Raw genomic sequence first — 25,561 nt, forward strand, 5'->3', positions numbered from 1 at the left:
TTCGAAATTCTACGCGTAATGGTCATAACTAGAAGCTATTTTTCTGCATAAACTGTAATGGAGTTGAGTTGGAAAGCCGTGGAGGGGCGGAGTTTCGTGTGACATCATCACGCCTCCCACGTAATCACGCAGTACATAGAAAACCAGGAAGAGCTCAAAAATGCGCTGAAGAAAACATGCATTATATAATTAAGAAGGCAGTGAAACAATAAGAAGTGAGCGACTGACATATACAACCATATTCATGACTGCTGCTACTTCGGAAACAAAGCATGGTGTACGTTAAAATTGCACGTGAAGGGGTGTGCTTATGCAAATTCCGAGAGACTGTGTTTGTGCGGGATTGACAATTAAGGCAGGTGGGGGAGTGACGTCATCATCTCCCCTCCCATTCACCTCATTTGGTGAAGGACTGTGCTTATGCAGACGAAGATGAGATGGTCAGGGTGATGTTTGGCACAAACTCAGCGAAACTGTGAGAGACACGTTTAAGTGCCGAGTCTTAGCTGACATTACATACAGCTGTGAACATCACACGAGATGGCACCAGCACAGCTGGGAACCTTCGATGCATGTACACTGAGCGGCTCACGTGAAATGGCGAGTGCACAGACAAAAGCAACAGTTCCAAAGAGTGCTGAACAAAAACCAAATTACACAATTGAGAAGGCAGCAAAAAAATATGAAGCGTCTCATACACACAAGCATATTCATAAATCCAACTACTGCAGAAACAAAGCACACGGTGGAAAAAGTCAATGTCCCGCTAAAGGAAGACAGTGTAAAAAAAAAACCCGTGCATGCAGTGTGTCACGTCTCAGATAAAGAAGAAGACGAGCTGTTTATTGATGCAGTAAGAAACGAATCGATGAATGAAACCTGTCATCTTTACAACGATTGACAAACACGGAATGTAACTTGAACACAACACATCCTACAAATACGAACCTGATTGAAACAAATAATGATAATCAAATCCTTGATGACAGCAACACTCATAACACTCACAAAACAAATACTGTATATTGACAGTCATGTTATGTTATTTTTAAAATCTTTTCTTAGCACAACCACAGCTGAGAAGCTTCGATGCATGTACTCCATAACAAAAAATAACGCATTTAATCACACTTTCAATTCCAAGCAAAGGGGAACTTTTGTCAATGCATGATTTCCTGGTACATCGATGACATTGATGCACACATCAGAGCTACAAAAATGTTAGAGTCGGAATGAAGCGCGTTCCTACGACTCATCGGAGGCAAATTTCATTTCAAAAAACTACCCGACGGAAACCTTGATAAAAGCGTGGTTTTGTGCACTCTGAAAAGCAAGCAAAATTAGATGCATTACAGAAAGCGGACTTTGTGGCTCTTACTGGGGATCATTGGACTTCCGTAACCGTTAGTAATTCTAATTACATCTAATTACAAAATGTTCAGTGATCACACTGTTTTAGCCTAATGTACTAAATAATTTTGGCTGAGGTTACTCAGAGTTTAAAGATTAAGTTGGTCAAATTATCTTTTATGTTTCTGACTTATTTTTTTAAGAAGAAAAACTGTACTTTATGTTGAAATTTTGGTTCTTATTATTTAAAGACAATACCATTCTGAAAATGTACTTAAAGTACTTAGAATACCACTTTATTTTTAAGTCTGCCCAATTTAAACCAGGGATGATATTTTTGTTTCTGTTTTGAATTCAAATGCAGTTTAAAAGCATTTTTTTCAGAAATTAAAACAGCATCAGTTTACAATATTCATGTCCATGTCTATTATTTGATTCTGTCGCCCACTAAAACCCTTTTAAATTTAAAAAAAAAATTGCGATTTGGGGCAAACTTACGTGTGCGATTACATACGATTAATCAAGATTAATTATTACACAGCCTCTAATTAATTGGATTTTTTTAATCGAGTCCCACCCCAGATATATATGTAGATTTGTTTATATATATATGTGTATATACAGTATATATGTAGATATGTATATGTGTGTATATATATATGTGTATATATGTATATATATTTATATATATAATGTGTATATATATGTTTATATACAGTGGTGTGAAAAACTATTTGCCCCCTTCCTGATTTCTTATTCTTTTGTGTGTTTGTCACACAAAATGTTTCTGATCATCAAACACATTTAACCATTAGTCAAATATAACACAAGTAAACACAAAATGCAGTTTTTAAATGATGGTTTTATTATTTAGGGAGAAAAAATCCAAACCTACATGGCCCTGTGTGAAAAAGTAATTGCCCCCTTGTTAAAAAATCACCTAACTGTGGTGTATCACACCTGAGTTCAATTTCCTGATTACTGCCACACCTGTTTCAATCAAGAAATCCCTTCAATAGGAGCTGCCTGACACAGAAGTAGACCAAAAGCACCTCAAAAGCTAGACATCATGCCAAGATCCAAAGAAATTCAGGAACAAATGAGAACAGAAGTAATTGAGATCTATCAGTCTGGTAAAGGTTATAAAGCCATTTCTAAAGCTTTGGGACTCCAGCGAACCACAGTGAGAGCCATTATCCACAAATGGCAAAAACATGGAACAGTGGTGAACCTTCCCAGGAGTGGCCGGCCACCAAAATTACCCCAAGGCGCAGAGGCGACTCATCCGAGAGGTCACAAAGACCCCAGGACAACGTCTAAAGAACTGCAGGCCTCACTTGCCTCAATTAAGGTCAGTGTTCACGACTCCACCATAAGAAAGAGACTGGGCAAAAACGGCCTGCATGGCAGATTTCCAAGACGCAAACCACTGTTAAGCAAAAAGAACATTAGGGTTCGTCTCAATTTTGCTAAGAAACATCTCAATGATTGCCAAGACTTTTGGGAAAATACCTTGTGGACTGATGAGACAAAAGTTGAACTTTTGGAAGGCAAATGTCCGTTACATCTGGCGTAAAAGGAACACAGCATTTCAGAAAAGAACATCATACCAACAGTAAAATATGGTGGTGGTAGTGTGATGGTCTGGGGTTGTTTTGCTGCTTCAGGACCAGGAAGGCTTGCTGTGATAGATGGAACCATGAATTCTACTGTCTACCAAAAATCCTGAAGGAGAATGTCCGGCCATCTGTTCGTCAACTCAAGCTGAAGCGATCTTGGGTGCTGCAACAGGACAATGACCCAAAACACACCAGCAAATCCACCTCTGAATGGCTGAAGAAAAACAAAATGAAGACTTTGGAGTGGCCTAGTCAAAGTCCTGACCTGAATCCAATTGAGATGCTATGGCATGACCTTAAAAGGCGGTTCATGCTAGAAAACCCTCAAATAAAGCTGAATTACAACAATTCTGCAAAGATGAGTGGCCCAAAATTCCTCCAGAGCTGTAAAAGACTCATTGCAAGTTATCATAAGCGCTTGATTGCAGTTATTGCTGCTAAGGGTGGCCCAACCAGTTATTAGGTTCAGGGGCAATTACTTTTTCACACAGGGCCATGTAGGTTTGGATTTTTTCTCCTAAATAATAAAACCATCATTTAAAAACTGCATTTTGTGTTTACTTGTGTTATATTTGACTAATGGTTAAATGTGTTTGATGATCAGAAACATTTTGTGTGACAAACATGCAAAGAATAAGAAATCAGGAAGGGGCAAATAGTTTTTCACACCACTGTATGTGTGTGTGTGTGTGTGTGTGTGTATTTATATATATATATATATATATATATATATATATATATATATATATATATATATTCCAGCAACACTCATGAAAATCACAAAACAATTACATTGTCAATCATGTTACGTTATATTAAAATGTTTCCTTTTCTTTTTACTTCAAGCCAAGCGGGTATATATATATTTATATATATATATATATATATATATATATATATATATATATATATATATATATATATATATATATATATATATATATATATATATATATATATATATATAGATAGATAGATAGATAGATAATATGTATATATATATATATACATATATATGACAACAACACTTTACTTTAACACACTACTTCTCCGCTGCAAAGCGCGGGTATTCTGCTAGTGGATAGATAAATTAAGATTTTGTACAAATAATGATTTTTATTTTTCTTCCTCGATGGATTCTGGCACCCCCAGCAACAGTTACTGGGAGCACCCCCAATTGGGAAGCGCTGACTTAGATCTTCTGGTCAGTTGTCTCTTGTTGTCTCTCGTACCGAGTGTCAAACTAAGGGGGACAGACAGGACTTGTGCTGCTGCTGCTCCTCACCTGTGGGACTCTTTACCTCGTCACATAAAGGAGTCGACGACAATTCAAAACGAGATTAAAGGCTCATTTCTATTCACTGGCATTCCTTGATCTTCAGTAATACTGATGGTTTCCTCATTATGATTATGTAACATTACTTCTATTTATTTATTTTATTTATGTTCATATATTTTATTTCTATTTATGTTACTTGTTTGTTTTCTTTTATTCTATTATTGTAAAGCACTTTGGCCACAGCATTCCTATGTTGTTTTAAATATGCTATATAAATAAATTGACATTGACATTCATTTATTATTGTTTAATACATTCTTTAATTTCTGTTTTATTACCGGTTGCTCTTTTGTTTCTGTGAGGGAGTGTGTGTGAGTTGGACCAAAGATGGGTGCATTCCTGGGATTCCCACCAAAAAATTAAATAAATCACCGTCATATTGACGGTGTGAATCTTAGCTGGGTTTTTTAGTCCGCTACACAACTGAAACCAAAATCAAACACAATTTTTTAGTGATAACAGGACTACTGTAAAAGATTTTAAAACTCTGTGGTACTATTTTTAAATAGTTGAAAGATATATTAAATAGAAGTAAAAAGGGACATTTTGTGACACTCTAATATTCAAAGCAGTTGATTATTTTTCTTCACCTGTGCCATGATGGGTTCTATAAGATTCACCGTTTCTCCTTCCTGGGACTGGAACGTGAGAATCTGGTCATAGGTCTTCTCATGAAATCCCACTCGATTGACGTTATCAAAAAGACTTAGTAAGTGTGCCTACAAAAGAAATAAAAGAACCAAAACACCTTCAGCATTATGGAATTCACTTTCATTTCATTTTAATCTTCTCCTTGGAATAACTTGAGTGTCCCCTTTTTAGAAAAACCCATGCAATTTATAAAGCTATTGTCATGCACTTGGGAGGCAGTTTAAGCACTCGGGAGATGGTAGTTACCCGCCGAACCAGGGGATGGCACTGGACTGCCAATACTGATGCTCTGTGCAAGAGAGGACAGAGCCGACTATACTTCCTTAGAAAGTTGGCGTTCTTCAACATCTGTAATAAGATGCTGCAGATGTTCTATCAGACGGTTGTGGCGAGTGCCCTCTTCTACGTGGTGGTGTGCTGGGAGGCAGCATAAAGAAGAGGGACGCCTCACGCCTGGACAGACTGGTGAAGAAGGCAGGCTCTATTGTAGGCACGGAGCTGGACAGTTTAACATCAGGCACTGAGCAGACTCCTGTCAATCATGGAGAATCCACGGCATCCACTGAACAGGATCATCTCCAGACAGAGGAGCAGCTTCAGTCACAGACTGCTGTCACCATCCTGCTCCACTGACAGACTGAGGAGACCCCACACTATTCGACTCTTCAGTTCCACCCGGGGGGTAAACATTAACATTATACAAAGTTATTGTCTGTTATACCTGCATTGTTATCACTCTTTAATTTAATATTGTTCTTTATCAGTATTGCTGCTGCTGGAGTTTATGAATTTCCCCTTAGGGACTAATAAAGTATCTATCTATCTATCTATCTAGCTAGCTATCTATCATATAGTGCCTTTCACTTCTATCTATCTATGTATTATATAGTGCCTTTCATATCTCTCTATCTATCTATTATATAGCACCTTTCATATATATCTCTCTATCTATCTATTATATAGCACCTTTCATATCTATCTATCTATCTATGTATCTATCATATAGTGCCTTTCCTATCTATCTATCTATCTATTATATAGTGCCTTTCATATCTATCTATCTATTATATAGTGCCTTTCATATCTATCTATCTATCTATCTATCTATCTATCTATCTATCTATCTATCTATCTATCTATCTATCTATCTATGTCAATCCCAGGAAATCCCTATTGTCCAACCAGCAGTCTTAACCAGGGAATACAAAATAGCGAGGCTTCCCAGAACTCCCAGGACAATATTACTTTTGGCATAATTTTCTCAATGTCTCATTTTACATTTAATAATAATAATAATAACAATAATAATAATAACAACAATAATAATAATACATTTTATTTATTTGTAGGCACCTTACTAAACACTCAAGGACACTGAACAATAGACAAAACACAGATTATAAACAAAAGTAAAATACAGAAGTTAAAATCAGACAGAGCAATTGTAATCAAAGAGAAAAAGTAGTCTTAAACAAATGAGTTTTAAGTTTAAATTTGAGAAGTGAGAATGATTCAGTATTTCTAAGCTCAGATGGTAGTGAGTTCCAAAGTGGTAAGACAGACGAAGGGGACAGCCAAGTGGATGGAGGAAGAAGTTCTGAGGGTGCGGGAGGGAATGGCAACATGGAGGAGGTCAGACATATAGAGGGCGAGGTGGTAGAGAGCCTTAAAAGTTAGTAGGAGAATTTTGAATTGAATTCGGAACTGAACTGGAAGCCAATGAAGTTGCTGCAAAATGGGAGTGATGTGGTGAATAGAGGGGGGCTCTAGTAATGATGCAGGTGGGCAGCTGAATTCTGGACCAATTGAAGCTTATAAAGAGATTTGCGAGAAAGACCAAAGAAAAGAGAATTGCAATAATCCAGATGAGAAGTGACAAGGCTATGAACAAGGACAGCAGCGGTGAGGGGTGAATACGATTAATGTTACGTAGGTGGAAATATGAAGACCGGGAGATGTTATTAATTTGGGACTGAAAGGATAAAGTACTGTCAAGGATGACACCTGTGGGGAAGGGGAGACAGAGGAATTATCAATAACAAATGAAAAATGATCAGTTTTGGATAATGTAGATTTTGTACCAATGAGGAGAACCTCCGTTTTGTCACTTGTTATTTAATTTAAGAAAATTGAAGAAAACCAGGATTTGATTTCTGCTATGCAATAAATAAGTGAGGAGGGTGGAAAGGAAGCAGTTGGTCTGCTAGTGAGATAGAGCTGGGGGTCATCAGCATAACAGTGGAAGCTAATGTTATATTTATGAAAGATGTTACCAAGGAGAAGGAGATAAATAATGAAAAGAAAGGGGTCCCAGGACAGAGCCCACCTGAAGTATCAGCAGTGGGTTGGGATGTGAAAGTTTTAAGCTGAACAAGCTTAGTACAGCCTGAGAGGTAGGATCTGAACCAATCTAGTGGAGTGTGGGTAACGCCAATCGAAGATAATCTATTGAGAAGAGTAGTGTGACAAATAGTGTCAAAGGCTGCACTCGGATCAAGGAGGATGAGAATAGGAATTAAACCAGAATCAGCAGCCATAAGGAGGTCATTAGTCATTTTTATAAGTACTGTTTCTGTACTGCGGAGGGGACGAAAACCAGACTGGAACTGTTCATACAGATAATTTTGAAACGGAGTGACACCTCATCCCGGCCTGAAAGGTCTGGAAAAAAGTTTTGAGTATAGAGGATCTTTTTAGAAATATCATAGGGCAAAAAACAACAACAAAAAAATGGTTGGATGTGAAAATCGCATTTGATCAGTGGTTTCTGAAATATTCAGACCGGCCCATCTGGCACCAACAATCATGCCACATTCAAAGTTACTTCAATCCCCTTTGTTCCTAATTCTGATGCTCAGCTTGAACGTCAGCCGGTCATCTTGACAAGATCTACATGTCTAAATAAATTGAGTTGGCTGACTTTGTTTCTCATGGTTGTTCGGATGCTAATTAATGAAAAAGAAACAACTTAGGGGTCCTTTTGTCCTAAAACAAAAGAAGTTAATTAGCAGAAAAAACTGGTCACTAATTAAGAAGATGGTTAGAATGAAAACCTGCAGCCACTGCGACCCTCCAGGACTGGAGTTGGGAAAGTTCTGTCTGAAAGCCTTGGATCCAGGCATTCACGTGAATGTCATTTTGATACATAACCATGTAACCTAATGATTGTTGCAGACCACCTCTTCATGGCAATAGTATTCCCGGATGACAGTGGCCTCTTTTACCTGGACAGTGTGCCCTGCCACACTGCAAAAAGTGTTTAGGAAAGTTTTGAGGAGCATGACAAAGAGTTCATGGTGTTGTCTTGGCCTCCAAACTCCCCAGATCTCAATCCGATTGAGCATCTGTGGGATGTGCTGGGATAAGAAGTGAGATCTATGGAGGCCCAACCACGCATCTTATAGGACTAAAAGGATTCTGCTGCTAATGTCTTGGTGCAGATACCACAGGGCAACCCAAAGAGGACTTATGGAGTCCATGCCATGATGGGTCAAAGCTGTTTTGGCAACAGGAGGGAGACCAACACAATATCAGGAAGGTGGTTTTAATTCAAGAAGACCCTTGAGCTCAACTAGCAACCTGTCCAGGACTATTTGCTGTCTTGTACCCACTCCTGCCAGAATAGACTGTGCCCCCCAAGTGACCACAGACTATATTAAGGAGGTCTGTGAATGTTATGTTAAAATAAGCAGATACTGAACACCAACAGAGATTAATGTCCAAGCTGAAAAATGGGGAGTTCTGGAGTGAAAGGCACTTTACTTTAAAGAAGAAGAAGAAGGACTGCCTATTGTTATACAACTGCAAACATCCCATTTTGTTTTCTTATAGATATTTGAACATGAAAGAATAGTGGAAACACATGGCGGAAAGCAATGAAACTTCACTCATACAGCCAGTCGTCACCACGCTTATTTTTGTACACAGAAACATTTTATTTCTGACCTGAATGGTGTGAGAGTCAGAAGCCTGACCGAGGATTTCCAGAAGAGCAGGATCCGATACAAAGAAAAATCTGGGAAACACGAGCCTCTTCTTCTCCAGGTAGCCAGTCAGCGATTTCTGGCACATCTCTAGTTGCTCAAGCAGATTGGGCAGGAGATGGGCGAGAGTCTCATCACCCACACAGCACTGGACAATGTTGGGGGTCTCATGTGCTCTCTGGATTATTTTCTGCCAGGACTTGTCAATATTCTGGAATATTTTTGCTTCCTAAAAGACAGAAATAAAAAAAGAATTTTTGAACAAAATCAAGACCTTTGGCAGGGTTACATTTTGTTTGCAACCATCAAAATCGAGAAGAATTAAAAAAAAATGACACTGGGGCACTGGAAAGCAAATCAAGTCCAATGATGAGAGATGTTCATGGTGTTGTTTATTTGAAATACTAGGGGGCTTTGCCCCCTTGCTAGCTTCGCTCGCCCACCCCAGGGCGCACTACACTCCTGCCGCTTGCGTTGTGAAGAGTTGGGGGGCTGAACGCTAAGGAGATGTGGTCAGATCAGCTGCTGGCTTGCTGCTGCTGCCGAGCTGCATGTTCTGCGTGTCATTTTCATTATCATTTTAAAAGCCTGTACAGCAGCTGTTCTTTTGTCTCACTTCCTTGTTTCACGGGACGTTATAGTGTCTCTCGTGGGACATCAAATTGTCTTCCGAGAAGATCACGTCTCGTCTCCTTCCAAGCTTTCCAAGATTTTTTTTTTATAACAGAGAGAAATAATAGGGAGTCCCAGAGGGTGCAGGCTGTGCATGCGCTACTCTGAGGTTGATTGGGGCGCTTGGCTGATCGCATATTTACGTGTAAATGACTACGGATTAGTCAGGTGCTTCATTTACATCTTTGAGCAGGTTATGACAGCACCTGTACCCAATCGGTGCTATAAAGGGAGCGTGCATGATGAAAAAAGGGGGGACAATGCAAAGAGACTTGTAGAAAAAAACTGAGACTTGGGGCACATAAAGTGTTTTTTTCTTAGAAGTAGTATAAAAGGGTCAGAAACGTCTTCAACCATATCAGGGAACCAGATGAAGGTCAAGTGAACAACAAAGACAAGAATGTACTAGGAGAAAGTTGAAGTCATACACTGGAAGTTCTCACAGGATTAATAAAATGAGCAGACATCCAGCACCCAGCAAAGATTAGACACTTGTCACATACACAGACATTTCAAGGGTAAAGGCTTAACCTGAGAGATACGAAGAGAACAAGAATGTAGCATAGCAAGATATTTATTTTGGGGTGTTTAAGGTAGCTCTGTCCTCTGCACAAAATATCTCAATTCTTTCAACCAATCAGATGGGTGCTGTAAGATAAGGCGCTATATAGCGCCTGACCCGAGACAAATTGGACACGGGAGGCACGTGTAATGTACAAAGACTTTTATTTTTCTTCACCTGTGGGGCACATGTTCCCCATGAACCCCACAGGAAATACACAGTCCCAAGCACTATTACTCCCCAGTAGAGCACAAGCACTTTCTTCTCCTTGGCACCACCACTCCTCCTCAGCAACCTTGTCCTCCTCCATCCGACTCTGACCATGAGCCACCCACAATCTGCATTCCACACAGTGGCCCCTCCAGGTGTCTCTCGGGGTCGGGGTGGACATTCGCCATCCCCGTCTTGGCGCCTGTCTCGATGGGGGATTGGCACACGTCTCCCACCCCCTTACCTGCCAAGGGGAGGCTTTTCTGCTCCTCCGCTGGAACCACTGTGTCGGGGTGATCGTCTGGGACTCTGTCCTCCGCAGGATATCCGAGGCCGAAGAAAATACTCAGGTCGGCCTCACTCTTCCCGGAGCTCACTCAGCCGACTCGCCATGGAAGTATGTCCTCAGGCCACCAACGGGTATCTCGCCCCTTGGCGTCTAGAAGGCAGGTCGACGAAAAAGCTGAGTAACATTCTTGAAATCCGTCACCTGCCTCCTGCTGCAACCCGCGGTGGCGGAGGGTGGTCGACTTTTGAATCCGCCCGGACCATTTCTTTCCCATCAGCGCAGCGTCCTTTGGGGTTCCTGGGATTAATCCGCGGCTTCCTTGCTGCGTGTGCGCATTTTGGTGCGCTTTCGCAGGGTCGCACCTTCTGCGCGGCCGTACTGCGCACGTGCCTCACGCTGCTGTGCCGGGTCCTTACACAAATTTACTGCAGGTTTCCGACCCAAACAGACGGACCGGAATTCTGCCGACTACGCCAGTGTAAGATAATGTGCTTTATAGCTCCTTATCTTACAGTGTGTAAGCCCAACGAACCAATCAGAGTAAATGTCAGATAATGTGCATACATTAATTCAGCATTGCTATGTAAATCTGGCTGTCCATAAATATAGACCTCTGCTCTTAATCGTTGACCACTTGCTGTCCCTAAGTAGTTTGTTGTACAGGGTGCTCCCACTTCAGCATTTGCTGGAGATAAAATAAAAGGTACAGCGTTGGTTTGGACACGTGCAGACACATGCATCCTTGGGAAAAGGATGTTAAAGATAGAGTTGCCAGGAAAGAGGTAAAGAAGAAGGCCTAATATTAGGTTGATGGATGTGGTGAGAGAGGACCTGAAGGTGATGCGTGTAACAGAACAAGATGACGAGGACAGGAAGATATGGAAGAAGATGATCTGCTGTGATGACCCCTAACAGAAACAGATGAAAGAAGATGAAGAAGAAGTAGAAGAGACAAGCTTCCTCCTGCCTGGTTTCTGACTCAAAGAGGTCTTAGTTGAGGACAACATTATTTCTTTAATGTATCTCCAAATTTAATTTTCTACCACAGACAAAAGAGTTAAGTCCAGAGGACAGCTGAAAGGTCATGAGGAAACCAGACAACAGCAGCAGCGAGCACAGAGGAGAGGAGACAGGGTGACTGGGCCCCACGAGCAGAGTGAAGCGAACTGAATAGCGAGTACTCCAAGAGGTGTGTCTCCATTGAACAATGTAGGAGCGGAGACATGGAATGAACCACCCAGGGATGAAGAAGGTCTGGCTGTGCACATCTTGGAGGATGCCAGTCGAGATAGGTTTAGTGGTAGGAGTCAGGAGAGGTGGTCACAGCTTGGCATCGCCATCAGTCAGAAGACCCACTGGGAAATGTGGAATGAAAGATGTGCTGGGCTGGCTCAGAAATAAATCGATGCCGGAAATGTTTTATTTGGATTTTTGAATTGTTGCTTTTATCCTCCATGATGTGCACTGGATTTTTTTATGGCTTACTCATGTATTTTTTATTTTGAAGAAGCACTGCAGCGGCTTGGTTATGGCTTTGTGCCCAATGTAGCTGGGAAAGCCTCTCACACCATGCAGCCTTAAATTTGAGTTGGCAGATCTGGAAAGTGGATGGATGGAATATCTTGAGATTTTGCTTGAAGTGAATTTCTACTGACCTGTGGGAGCTGTTTAGCAATGTCACCGCCAACAAATACAGCTTCTAGGTAGATCCAAAGGTTCTGCACCGTTAGCCAGCTTTCAATGATCTCCGTCGTGTTAGACAGCTTCTGCACCCACTGCTGAATCAAAGGCTTAAATGGTGCATTGTACCTGCGAAAAAGGAGGATCAAGTTAACTCTGGGTGTTGGTGTATGTAAAACAAGCTCAGAGAATTTAAAGCCGGTGTACAGTACCTAGTATGCACTACTTACATGGTCGGTTATTGTGTGTTTTATATTTGCAATCAATTTAAACTACTTTGCAGAGACCTGTTATCACTTTGATACCAAAGAGTCTTTTTCTGTTAATCAGTGTCAATAAAAATTTAATCCACTGGGATTCAATGTTATAATAAAACACAAACCCTCTAAGGGTGCACATACTGTATTTTATAAGCACTGTAGATAGATAGATAGATAGATAGATAGATAGATAGATAGATAGATAGATAGATAGATAGATAGATAGATAGATAGATAGATAGATAGATAGATAGATAGATAGATAGATAGATAGATAGATAGATAGATAGATAGATAGATAGATAGATAGATAGCTGCCGATCCCCCAAACCCAAGACACACAAGACCCAACAACAGTCTGATTCAATCAGAGGATTTTTAGTTGTGGGAAACCCTTCCAGTAAGCGTTTCCCATGCCACACAACACTTAAGAGAAGACAATTAACATAGTCAATACACCGAATAAATACTATGGTCCCTCTTTTCTCTCTGTCCACCTCCTTCCAGTGAGTGTTGCCTTTCTTCCTCCCAGCTCTGACTGCTTGAATGAAGTAAGGCATTCCCTTTTATGCTGCACCTGGGAGTACTCCAGGTGGCTCATCTGCAAGATCCAGAAGCACTCCCCGGTGTGGTGGAAGCCTGATGTAGTAGGGCTCTGCAGGTCCTGCTGCAACCCTTAGCGGCACTTATGGAACCCAACAGGTCTGTGCCTAACTTCAACTCTCAAGAAGCCCTGTAGGAATCCAAGGCACCACTGCAACCAAGGGGGGGCAGCCATCTAGCAGGGGAGGTAGTGCCTTATGCATGTCAGCTCCTTTGGTTCTTCCACTATGGGTGTGTCCCAGTCAGAAAGGGCCACACCAGACAGACAGACAGGCAGGCAGGCAGGTAGGTAGATAGATAGATAGATAGATAGATAGATTGAAAGGCACTATTAGATAGATAGATAGATAGATAGATAGATAGATAGATAGATAGATAGATAGATAGATAGATAGATAGATAGATAGATAGATAGATAGATAGATAGATAGATAGATAGATAGATAGATAGATAGATAGATAGATAGCTGCCGATCCCCCAAACCCAAGACACACAAGACCCAACAACAGTCTGATTCAATCAGAGGATTTTTAGTTGTGGGAAACCCTTCCAGTAAGCGTTTCCCATGCCACACAACACTTAAGAGAAGACAATTAACATAGTCAATACACCGAATAAATACTATGGTCCCTCTTTTTCTCTCTGTCCACCTCCTTCCAGTGAGTGTTGCCTTTCTTCCTCCCAGCTCTGACTGCTTGAATGAAGTAAGGCATTCCCTTTTATGCTGCACCTGGGAGTACTCCAGGTGGCTCATCTGCAAGATCCAGAAGCACTCCCCGGTGTGGTGGAAGCCTGATGTAGTAGGGCTCTGCAGGTCCTGCTGCAACCCTAGCGGCACTTATGGAACCCAACAGGTCTGTGCCTAACTTCAACTCTCAAGAAGCCCTGTAGGAATCCAAGGCACCACTGCAACCAAGGGGGGGCAGCCATCTAGCAGGGGAGGTAGTGCCTTATGCATGTCAGCTCCTTTGGTTCTTCCACTATGGGTGTGTCCCAGTCAGAAAGGGCCACACCAGACAGACAGACAGGCAGGCAGGCAGGGAGGGAGATAGGTAGGTAGGTAGGTAGGTAGGTAGATAGATTGAAAGGCACTATATGATAAACAGACAGACAGACAGACAGATAGATAGATAGAAAGTCACTATATGATAGATAGATAGATAGATAGATAGATAGATAGATAGATAGATAGATAGATAGATAGATAGATAGATAGATAGATAGATGGTACTATTTAATGTACAGATAGACTGTACCTGTTACTCATGAGGGATGCTAGAACCATCAGGCTGTCCTCCATCAAGGAGACCTTCTCGCTCGTATCAGAGCCTTTCAGAAGTAACTCCCCTCTCGTTTTGAACTGTGCAAAAGTAAATATATGTGCGCTCCATTCATTGACGACACCCTTTAGCTTGGCTTCAATGTCCTTCTCCTTAACAGCACTGATGCAGATATCCTAAAAAACACAGATCTGCAAATCAGATTTTTTTCTTATATGACTATACTGTGCTACTTACAGATAATCACACAGCCTTAAACATATGAACTGGCACCTGGGTTGAACTCCTTGGCATTAACTCAGAGCGTCTCTCGGAATCAGAAGTCTTTGTAAATATGGTTAAGCCTGTGTGTCTTTTGGGTTAAGCTGTATTGTTCACATGTACATTGTTAAGCCCAAGCAGCACTCAGGACAGTATTCCACTGACATCCAGCGGATACACATCATGCTGCAAAACAATGAGATTATTTCTATGTGTTTTGCCACACTATAGTAACTCATCAATATTTATGAGTGGGGTGGTGCCTTCAACCAAATCAATGGCATGTAAACGAAAAAATGTAAAGCCAGCTTTAGAACAAACTGAAACTGAACTTTCAGTTGAATCAAGTGATCGGGATGACAATGTGCCCTGATATGCTGGCGATTTTGTCTTATGAAGCTTCAGCATGGCAAAATTTTAAATGCTTTGCAATCAAGTAGAATGGTGAAAAAGATGTTAGCCTCCTAAACACTGTTCACAGTCCAGAAACTGCCAACTTTTATATCAGGGGAAATAGGAATGTCCCTAAAATGTGCACTGTGGCAGCCTACAAAAACCCAATAGGTGGTGTCACTCCTGCAGATCAGACACTGACATTGACCCCTTTCACGTACAAGCATCAAAGAAATATTATAAATGTACAACATACAAGCTTCTACTGTCCCAATTGCAACATCAGGCTCTGTGTTAGTGACTGTCTCAAAACATCTCACATGAAGGATGTGTACAAGATCTGGATCATTACAGCAGTGGATACTCGATTCAATCCTTTCCTACTGTGTTTAAGTTAACATTTCTGTTACTCATAAAAACTTAAAAAAAAAATAAATAAAAAAATCCAACATTTTTGGCTTTTTTTCCAAGGGTACACATAATGCTGTGGAAATTAATGCACCACCAGGTTGGCAAAGAACAGAAAAAAGTCCTGTGCAACACCTGGAGAGGACAAAGAAGATGCACAGGAAAGATTAAAAAGTAAAAAGCCCAATAACGGCTTATGCCTCCAGAAAGAGAATAATAATAATTCTTTACATTTATATAGTGCCTTTCTTACTACTTAAGTGCTATCACCCAGTGTTTTATCTTGGTAGAGTAATATAAATATATTGCTCTACTTTCCCCTATTGTATTATTAATATGTAGCCTTAGAATGCCTAATCTCACAGACTTACCACTGTCTATAAGATATTATTTTATATAACTTATCCCCACCTTCCCTTCTATATCTATAACTGCAGGCAATTAGATGTAGTAAAAAGACAAGCAGGAGTTAAGTTACACATAAAATAATGCATTACTGATAATATTCATAAATAATACCTCTAAATTACATTGGTTTGCCTAAATTACAAATAAAGGCATACAAAACATTTATCAAGTTATATGCAAAATCCCACATCACAACACTCAGAAAACACAAAGCCATGATCTCCTTACTGTGAGGCAGCAGTTCTACCACAGAATATCCATTTCTGCAGGAGATCGGTAACGGAACTCAGAATGAACAGTGGCTTCCAGTTGACAGTGCTCTTAAATAGGGAAGGAACCAAAAGGGGCGGTGCTTCTGGGGGGTGGAGTGGAGGTGTGTCCGAGGCTTTCTCCTCCTCTAGTCTATTGAAGCAAATGCTGTGTTACATTCAACTCCGTTTCTGCCATTTTAACCTGATCAGAGCCACCGTCATTCTCCCCAGGTGTTGACGTGTGACAGTATATTTTGATTGTTTTCCTCTTATCCTTGTGGGTTTTATTGGGATTTTATATTTTTGCTTGAAATTAGTCTGATTGGGTTTCTAGGGTCAAATCCCGAGAAATTTAAGTGCAATTACGTTTAAACCTGTGTCGTGAAGTTCTCATTGTCCAAGTTTGGGGATACTTCATAAAAGACCACCGTTGATGTTAATAGTGACTTACTAATAAATGACTTAAGTCACCCTTCATTCAAAATGTAAAGAGAAAGCCCAATTGGAGATACCAAAAATGTATTAAACTCAGTAAATAAAAGAAGACAGAATGGCACCCCTTTGTCTGTCCTGTGATGGTTCCTGTCACTAATCAGTTGAGTTTTCTACTGAGTAATCCTGGTTTTCCCCTGCCATGTGCCTGGGAGAATAAACGCTGATGCCATGTTGGCAAGTATGTTAATGTGCTGTGTGATGGATTCATGCTCTGTCCAGGGATGCTTGTGTCCGGTGCTGCCAGACGGTTTTTGGTCACCTTTTGATTGTATTTAGAGGGATGGAGAATATTATGTTGTGGCATATGTTGTGTTGTGTTGTGTGATTTTATAACCCATATTCATTAAAATGATAAAGAGGAGGAAGGATGATAATTCCACCACAAGCTGCTATACCTCAATGTCCTCCTTGAATTTAAGAAGAGGGGCTTCCATTAGGTTCTTCAGAGAGAAATGATCCGAGTCCACCTCAAAAGTGTAACCAGTGGTTTTAGAAATCCGATCCCAGTGTCGTGGTAGCATTGCCTGTCAGGAGAACAAAACAAACATAGCAAAAAACATTTTGAATACAAAAAGAAAAAAACTAAATTTGGACGTGAGCATCAGCAGGCCCCACGAACCAAGATACCCAAACTATCCTCTAACATTTCAGTAATTACAGTGGGTACGGAAAGTATTCAGACCCCCTTCAATTTTTCACTCTTTGTTATATTGCAGCTATTTGCTAAAATCATTTAAATTCATTTTTTCCCTCATTAATGTACACACAGCACCCCATATTGACAGACAAAAAAAAGAATTTTTGAAATTGTTGCAGATTTATTGAAAAAGAAAAACTGAAATATCACCTGGTCCTAAGTATTCAGACCCTTTGCTGTGACACTCATATATTTAACTCGGGTGCTTTCCATTTCTTCTGATCATCCTTGAGATCACCTTCATTTGAGTCCAGCTGTGTTTGATTCTACTGATTGGACTTGATTAGGAAAGCCACACACCTGTCTATATAAGACCTTACAGCTCACAATGCATGTCAGAGCAAATGAGAATCATGAGGTCAAAGGAACTGCCTGAAGAGCTCAGAGACAGAATTGTGGCAAGGCACAGATCTGGCCAAGGTTACAAAAAATTTCTGCTGCACTTAAGGTTCCCAAGAGCACAGTGGCCTCCATAATCCTTAAATGGAAGACGTTTAGGACGACCAGAACCCTTCTGGCCAAGCTGAGCTACCGGGGGAGAGAGGTAAAGAAGAACCCAAAGATCACTTTGGCTGAGCTCCAGAGATGCAGTCAGGAGATGGGAGAAAGTTGTAGAAAGTCAACCATCACTGCAGCCCTCCACCAGTCAGGGCTTTATGGCAGAGTGGCCTGTCGGAAGCCTCTCCTCAGTGCAAGACACATGACAGCCCACATGGAGTTTGCTAAAAGACACCTGAAGGACTCTGAGATGGTGAGAAATAAGATTCTCTGGTCTGATGAGACCAAGATAGAACTTATTGGCCTGAATTCTAAGCGGTATGTGTGGAGACAACCAGGCACTGCTCATCACTTGTCCAATACAGTCCCCACAGTGAAGCATGGCGGTGGCAGCATCATGCTGTGGGGTGTTTTTCAGCTGCAGGGACAGGACGACTGGTTGCAATCGAGGGAAAGATGAATGCGGCCAAGTACAGGGATATCCTGGACAAAAACCTTCTCCAGAGTGCTAAGGACCTCAGACTGGGCCGAAGGTTTACCTTCCAACAAGACAATGACCCTAAGCACACAGCTAAAATAACGAAGGAGTGGCTTCACAACAACTCTGTGACTGTTCTTGAATGGCCCAGCCAGAGCCCTGACTTAAACCCAATTGAGCATCTCTGGAGAGACCTAAAATGGCTGTCCACCAACGTTTACCATCTAACCTGACAGAACTGGAAAGGATCTGCAAGGAGGAATGGCAGAGGATCCCCAAATCCAGGTGTGAAAAAACTTGTTGCATCTTTCCCAAGAAGACTCCTGGCTGTATGAGCTCAAAAGGGGGCTTCTACTAAATACTGAGCAAAGGGTCTGAATACTTAGGACCATGTGATATTTCAGTTTTCTTTTTAATAAATCTGCAACAATTTCAAAATTCTTTTTTTGTCTGTCAATATGGGGTGCTGTGTGCAAATTAATGAGGAAAAAAATGAATTTAAATGATTTTAGCAAATGGCTGCAATATAACAAAGAGTGAAAAATTGAAAGGAGTCTGAATACTTTCCTTACCCACTGTATTCACTGCTCTGATGTTGATTTTTCTGATCATAAAATAGGTCATTGTGATAGCAACTGATGAGAAGAATTCATCATTAATTGCAGAATTATGATATTTTGAGGGTTCCCCTAGAGCAGGGGTGTCAAACTCCAGGCCTGGAGGGCTACAGTGGCTGCAGGTTTTCATTCTAACTCTTTTCGTAATAAGTGACCAGTTTTCACTGCCTATTAACTTCTTTTCTTTAGCCCTATTTTTTAAGGATTCAGTCCCCTGAATTGATTCTTGATTCAATGACAAACAAAACAGAAATGAGACGTGAAACGAGCCCACAGATGACCAATTAAACTCCAGCCAATTTCACTCCAATCACTTTCTTAATGAGGTGCTGATTCTTGCTGTTAATTAAACCCGTCATTTAATTCCATGGCTGGTTGCTGCTTTCATTCTGCCACAGCAGACATTTCCAAAACTGATGATTTTCTGTTTTACTGAGACTTTCACCTTTCTTTATTTTCAGCTATTGTGTGATGGGCACAGGTTAGCTGGTCATGTGGCAGCTTGTTTTGTGTCTCATTATTGGTTGGCTGATAATTAAAGAAAAAGAAACAACAAAGGGGTCTGAGTCAAGTCAATTAAAAACAAAGGCAAATGACGTTCATTAGCAGCAGAACTGATCACTAATTAAGGAGATGGTTAGAATGAAAATTGGAACTGGACTGGAATTCGACATCCCTGCCCTAGAGCACAGGTGTCAAACTCCAGGGGCCTCATGTACAAACGGTGCGTACGCACAGAAATGTTGCGTAAGAACTTTTCCACGTTCAAATCGCGATGTATAAAACCTACACTTGGCATAAAGCCACGCACTTTTCCACGGTACCTCATGCCTTGTATGCATAAGTTCTCCTCGGTTTTACAGACTGGCGGCACCCAGCGTCAAAGCAATGGTACTGTTCTTGTGTGATTACACCTTATTTTCCTGACGTGGCTTTATAAATACACTGAAACTAACCGCATATTGTTTATTAGTGTAACGCATCTGATTGTAATTAACTTGTAACAATATAATGGTCCACAGAATGGTCAAACTATTCTAAATACCATAACTGCTTTAGCGTTGCTACTCTGTTCTTCTTCTTCTTCTCCTTCTTCTTCTTCTTTCTTCTTTCAGCTCCTCCCGTTAGGAGTTGCCACAGCGGATCATCTTTTTCCATATTACTCTCACTGCACGACTCGGAGTATTTATATCACTGTATCTGAGTGTGAATCACAGCAGCAGCTGATCGGAAAGAGAATTATCGGTATACAGCATCAAGGACACGCTGTCTCAGCCACGGCAAAACGTTTTAAAGCCTTTCCTGTACGGACCTCGCGGTTCACAAACAGTTTCATCCCAAGAACTTTAAATGCACTCAATCAATTACAGCTTGTAGAACTGTTAGGACTTATAAGTACAATCACCCCACTGTAAACTTGCGCTACAGTTATAATATCTCACAACCTGAGCCACTTTATAAAGCGCGTATTTACATATGATGACGATATCATTTTTAAGGTGAAATGCAGCAAAATATGTTTATTAAATTATACAGATAAAACTTTAACTTCATTTAAATAATCTATATTCTTCACTGGGAGTGTCGTGAAGGATAGAATAATTAAACATGTACTACGAAGATATTTCAATGTTCTTTAAACGTTTTGAAGAATCTGCGCTAAGCTTACAGATGGCTTAACGTCTATTACAGAGCTGATTGTATGGCGACTGCAGTGACGGCTACGCCAATATATATTGAATATAACACAGAAAGAGAAAATAACAACACAGCTAAAAACGCAGCGACAAATTTCGGCAGAAGTTAAATGCTTGTGTCATGAGCACGAGGCGGCTATGCAGTGTCTGCAACGGACGAGGCCATCCACTGTGATAAGCTACTTTACTGACATTGGCGGGCGAAGGAGCCACCGATTCTTCCTCTGCCCAGTGCCACCACAAGCCTAGAGCGCCCCTGAGTACTGCTGCAATAAATTATTTCATCGAAGTGAAACACATGTTTAATAACGTGCTTTAACTCCTATCATCATGAAAATGACATCACGTATACATCTCAGTATTTTAGTTATTCAGAGAGCTGTAATATCACGAATGTAATGGACTCTGTGTCCAGTTGGAGGAAGAGAGCGGTTTAAGAAGCAAGTAGTGATTCACACACAGATCACATAGTAGAAGATCAAATACAAAACAAAGCATTTAACGTGCTACTTTAATTACGATGTGATTTGAGAAACTGCTTAATTAAACGATTTTAAGATGAAGTTTATAATGTTCTACTTTAATGACAAAATAAACTACGTGATTAAAGTGGAAATGTCGAGATTGAAGTTGACATTTTGTGCTTTTTCCCCACCGTGTGCCTTTTTTTCTTAAACTTAAACTTTCATATGGCACTCAGACGGTGGGCTACAACTCGGCTTTTCACGGCGACTTTGATATGTGACTTCTTTTTTATTTCCAGCACTGTGCGATTTGTGAATGTGAGCTTTCAAGTTTCTCCAACACGCTATGTCACTCGATCAACTTCATTTTGTTGATAATCCCACGGTTTATTTGAACAAATAGTATGTTTTTCCTTTGCCTCCACTTGGTATTCGCTGAAATTCTTATATTTTTCCAGTGCTTTTCCCATTGTCTTTTCACAGAAGGCTGCACTTAAGGGCGATTTATATTGATTTGCATATTCAAAGAGGCGTAATTCTGGGAGGAGTTGGGGCGTTACATAAAGGCGTGCACGGCGTTAGTTTTCACACTGATCGGGATTTATGTAGCAGAAGAGCGTGGAAGTTGGATGCGCACAGATTCCTGCATCTGGATTTTTCTGTGCGTAAGCACATTTCGGCTTTTGTGCTTACGCCATGTTATAGTGCGAGTTCTACGCACGGCGTTATACATGAGGCCCCAGGCCTGGAGGGCCGCAGTGGCTGCAGGTTTTCATTCTAACCATCTTCTTCATTAGTGACCAGTTTTTGCTGCTAATTAACTTCTTTTGTCTTCATTTTAATTAACTTGACTCAGGCCGCTTAGTTGTCGTTTTTTCCTTAATTAGCAGCCAAACAATAATGAGATACAAAACAAGCCGCCACATGACCAGCTAACCTGTGCCCATCACACAATATCTGAAAATTAAGAAAAGTGATGGTCTCAGCAAGGTTGATCTCTCAGGTCACCAGATGGTGTCCTTAGAAAAAAAAAAAACAGAAAATCAGCAGTCTGCTGTGGCAGGATGAGAGCAGCATAATGAGTGCAATTAACAACAAGAATCAGCTTTTCATTAAGGGATTGGTTGGAGTGAAATTGGTTGGAGTTTGAAATCCCAGTTTAGCTGCTCATCTGTTGGCTCGTTTCACATCTCATTTCTATTTGGCTGCCATTTAATTAAGAAAGAAATCAATTCAGAGGACTGAATCCTTAAAAACAAAGCTATTAAAATGAAGGGAAAAGAAGTTAATTAGCAGTGAAAACTGGTCACTGATTAGGAAAAGGGTCAGAATGAAAACCTGCAGCGACTGAGGCCCTCCGGGCCCGGAGTTCGACACCCCAGCTCTAGAGGGCCTCTTTCTCTTGCACTATTTGGCTCAAAAATGAATTCTCTCATAACAGGCTTAAGTTTTGAGTTTGGTATTTCTCAGTCCAGCCATTATAGCTCTAGACCGTCTCCAAAGAAACTGTGACACACAGACACACCCATCATTGAGATATCGCTGTTTTTGGTATCAGGGGACCCTAAAATGTCGAGATCTGTCGGACACTGGAGATTGAAATTTTTGACGAATCTAAAGAATAGGTTATGATGGGGGAGGGCACAAAGTAAAAACAAATCTGTTAAACTTCAAAATAATAATCATTCACCTTAATTCAATTTTAGGACTTGATGAAGACTAGATGACTGTTAGTTTTTCAATGACATGAGAAAAATTCAATAATTAGCCAGATTTTTGTGATAATTGTGTTTGGAGTTGCCTGTACTGCCATCCCAGTGCACATTTGAAAACATGGTGTGTCTGTGGTCACAGTGGTCAAGTTCCAGCATCGATCATCAGTTTGTTTTGTTGCTAGAAAAGTTATTATAGTTAACGAAAACTAAAATCAAAACTGAAACTATTATTAAAAAAACATTTTTGTAAACTGAAATAAAATAATTGACCAAGCCGAAATGAAAAACTAAAACTAAACAAAACTATTAAAGTAGATGGAAAGACTAATTGAAATAAGATAATTTACTAAAATGTTTTTAGTTTTCGTTTTTGAATTAATATTCTTGCCATTACTCTTTAACCCTTGTAAGTTTTAACTCTAAAACAGAGAGAAGCAATACCTCCACCAGAGCACGAGAGGGCAGCCACCCTGGTTTGCATCGGGGCCACAGGATTGGAAGCTTAACCCTGCTGGGGTCCGTGGCCACCACCAGGGGACTGTGACGATGCGGGTTCGGCTCCATGCTCCCCTCGCTGTTTGGGAGCCCTTGAACCCAACACCGTCAATAATGTCACTGAGATGAGCTAGGCAATAGAGGCAACAACATAGCAAGGGGATGGTATAAATGTGCAAAGTGCTTTTATTAAAAGACAATCAAAAACAGTGTTCAAATAAATAGTGCAGTGATTCAAAATTCTTCAATAAATCTATACTAATAAAAGTATAAAAAGACTGACTGACTCACTCATCACTAATTCTCCAACTTCCCATGTAGGTAGAAAGCTGAAATTTGGCAGCTCATTCCTTACAGCTTACTTACAAAAGTTAAGCAGGTTTCATTTCGAAATTCTACACGTAACGGTCGATAACAGTTGACAACGTCCGCCATGTTGAACTTTCTTATTCATGGCCCCATCTTCACGAAATTTGGTAGGCGGCTTCCCTGCGCTAACAGAAACCGATGTACGTACTTATTTCGATGGTATGACGCCACTGTCGGCCGCCATATTGAACTTTCCAACGTCACCAATTTTCAAACTTCCCGTGTAGGTAGAAGGCTGACCCCATCTTCACGAAATTTGGTAGGTGGCTTCCCTGCACTAACCGAAATCAATGTACGTACTTATTTCGGTGGTATGATGCCACTGTCGGCCGCCATATTGAACTTTTCAACAGTCTGTGTTACTTATGGGCCCATCTTCAAAACATTTGGTACACGGGTTCCCAACGCTAACTGAATCCTACTTACGTACATATATACGTCCATAGTCTGCAGCTTGGTCACCATGTGAGGCGGCGTTGGGTCCCCCATCCCAACACCTCCCACGTTGTTGGCTGCCTGCCTATATAAGGCCGTTCATCACTCCAGTCTCTACATTCCCTTCCTTGCTTCGCCACGGGATTCATGTCTCCCTGCTGATAACTACAGCCTTTTTGTTTAATCCACGGCTTCTACGCTGTTTTATTGTTAATTTATTACAATTATAGTTATTGTGTAGGTATTTTACACTTACTTTACATTACTCAGGTACCCATTTCCTTTATCATTCCAACCCCCATTACCATGTCTATCGAGGTGATCACCATCAATCAAAGAACTGTCACTTACCGAGTGGTTTCCATGCCCGGAGATACCACCTGCCTTTTCCATTCTCTTTGTTACATATTGCACGGCCATATCAGGCTCACTCTTGATATCCGGAGAAACATTGTGTCTTATGTATTGAATGACTGGGACAGGTTCAAGGTGTGGACTGATGACGGTACAGGAGATAATTAGACTACACAGGAGCACTAGAAGAGTGAAATGCTTAAGCCCTTCACCTATGGTTCTGCATGTGAGTTGATGGCTGCCGCTGAATTGTTCAGTTGGTGCTTTCAAGTGTACCGAAATGGCCAAATATTTTACACCTTTCGACAACCGCCAATGCCTCCTAAACATCTTAGATTGACAGGTGATGATTTTAGTAGTGGACACTTTGATGTTTATGAATGTTTAAACTCTCAAAAGCTGGATGTGAAGTTATCGATGAAACTGGTTGTGTGCTTACAACGCTTGACAGATTCCGAATGTCACTTCAACACAACAAGTCCTACAAATACTGTCACAATTGAAACAAACCATGAAACTCAAATCGATTATGACAGCAGCAATCCAAGCTGTGAGATTTGAGACAAGATTACTGTTCACATGGCCGACAGTATGTTACATGATCAAGAGTAAGCTCAGCGCACAGCTTGGTCATATTACAACCAGAGGGCCGAACTCACAATGTGGTATACAAAGAGATCCTTAACAAATTATTATTGGTATATTTTCCCTCAGTTTAAAAGGTTTAATTTTCTTCTTAATAAAAATTTTAATGCAGTACTTCGCCGCTGCGAAGCGCAGGTATTTTGCTAGTAATCCAATGAAAGAAAAAATGTGGAGGTTAAAAATACACAAAAAAAAAAACAATCCTTTTAAAACGAGGTTAAAACGTTCAACTGGAAGCAGTCTTTAAAACAATGTCAAGCCCGGTGTCTTTCACTCCAGCGTCTCTCCTGCTTCACCCATCTGAGCCTCGCAACAAGTGACACAGGCTCTCTCTGCAGCTGACCTGCAACAATATCTGCTTCTATTACTACTGCCAGTCGCC

General features: G+C 40.7%; 1 protein-coding gene across 1 annotated transcript in view; it reads right to left on the reverse strand.

Moving 5' to 3' along the window:
- Positions 1–25,561, reverse strand: part of LOC120529938 (dynein heavy chain 5, axonemal-like) — a 331,615-nt gene that overhangs the window by 187,348 nt on the left and 118,706 nt on the right. The window contains exons 31-35 of the mRNA XM_039754147.1: positions 17,111–17,239; positions 14,476–14,675; positions 12,331–12,484; positions 8,905–9,171; positions 4,899–5,027 (exon numbers count right to left, since the gene is read on the reverse strand). Coding sequence (XP_039610081.1) covers positions 4,899–5,027; positions 8,905–9,171; positions 12,331–12,484; positions 14,476–14,675; positions 17,111–17,239 — 879 coding nt within the window. The remainder of the gene's footprint in view (positions 1–4,898; positions 5,028–8,904; positions 9,172–12,330; positions 12,485–14,475; positions 14,676–17,110; positions 17,240–25,561) is intronic.

This window comes from Polypterus senegalus, chromosome 5 (assembly GCF_016835505.1).
Source record: "Polypterus senegalus isolate Bchr_013 chromosome 5, ASM1683550v1, whole genome shotgun sequence".
In the NCBI taxonomy this organism is placed as follows: domain Eukaryota; kingdom Metazoa; phylum Chordata; class Cladistia; order Polypteriformes; family Polypteridae; genus Polypterus; species Polypterus senegalus.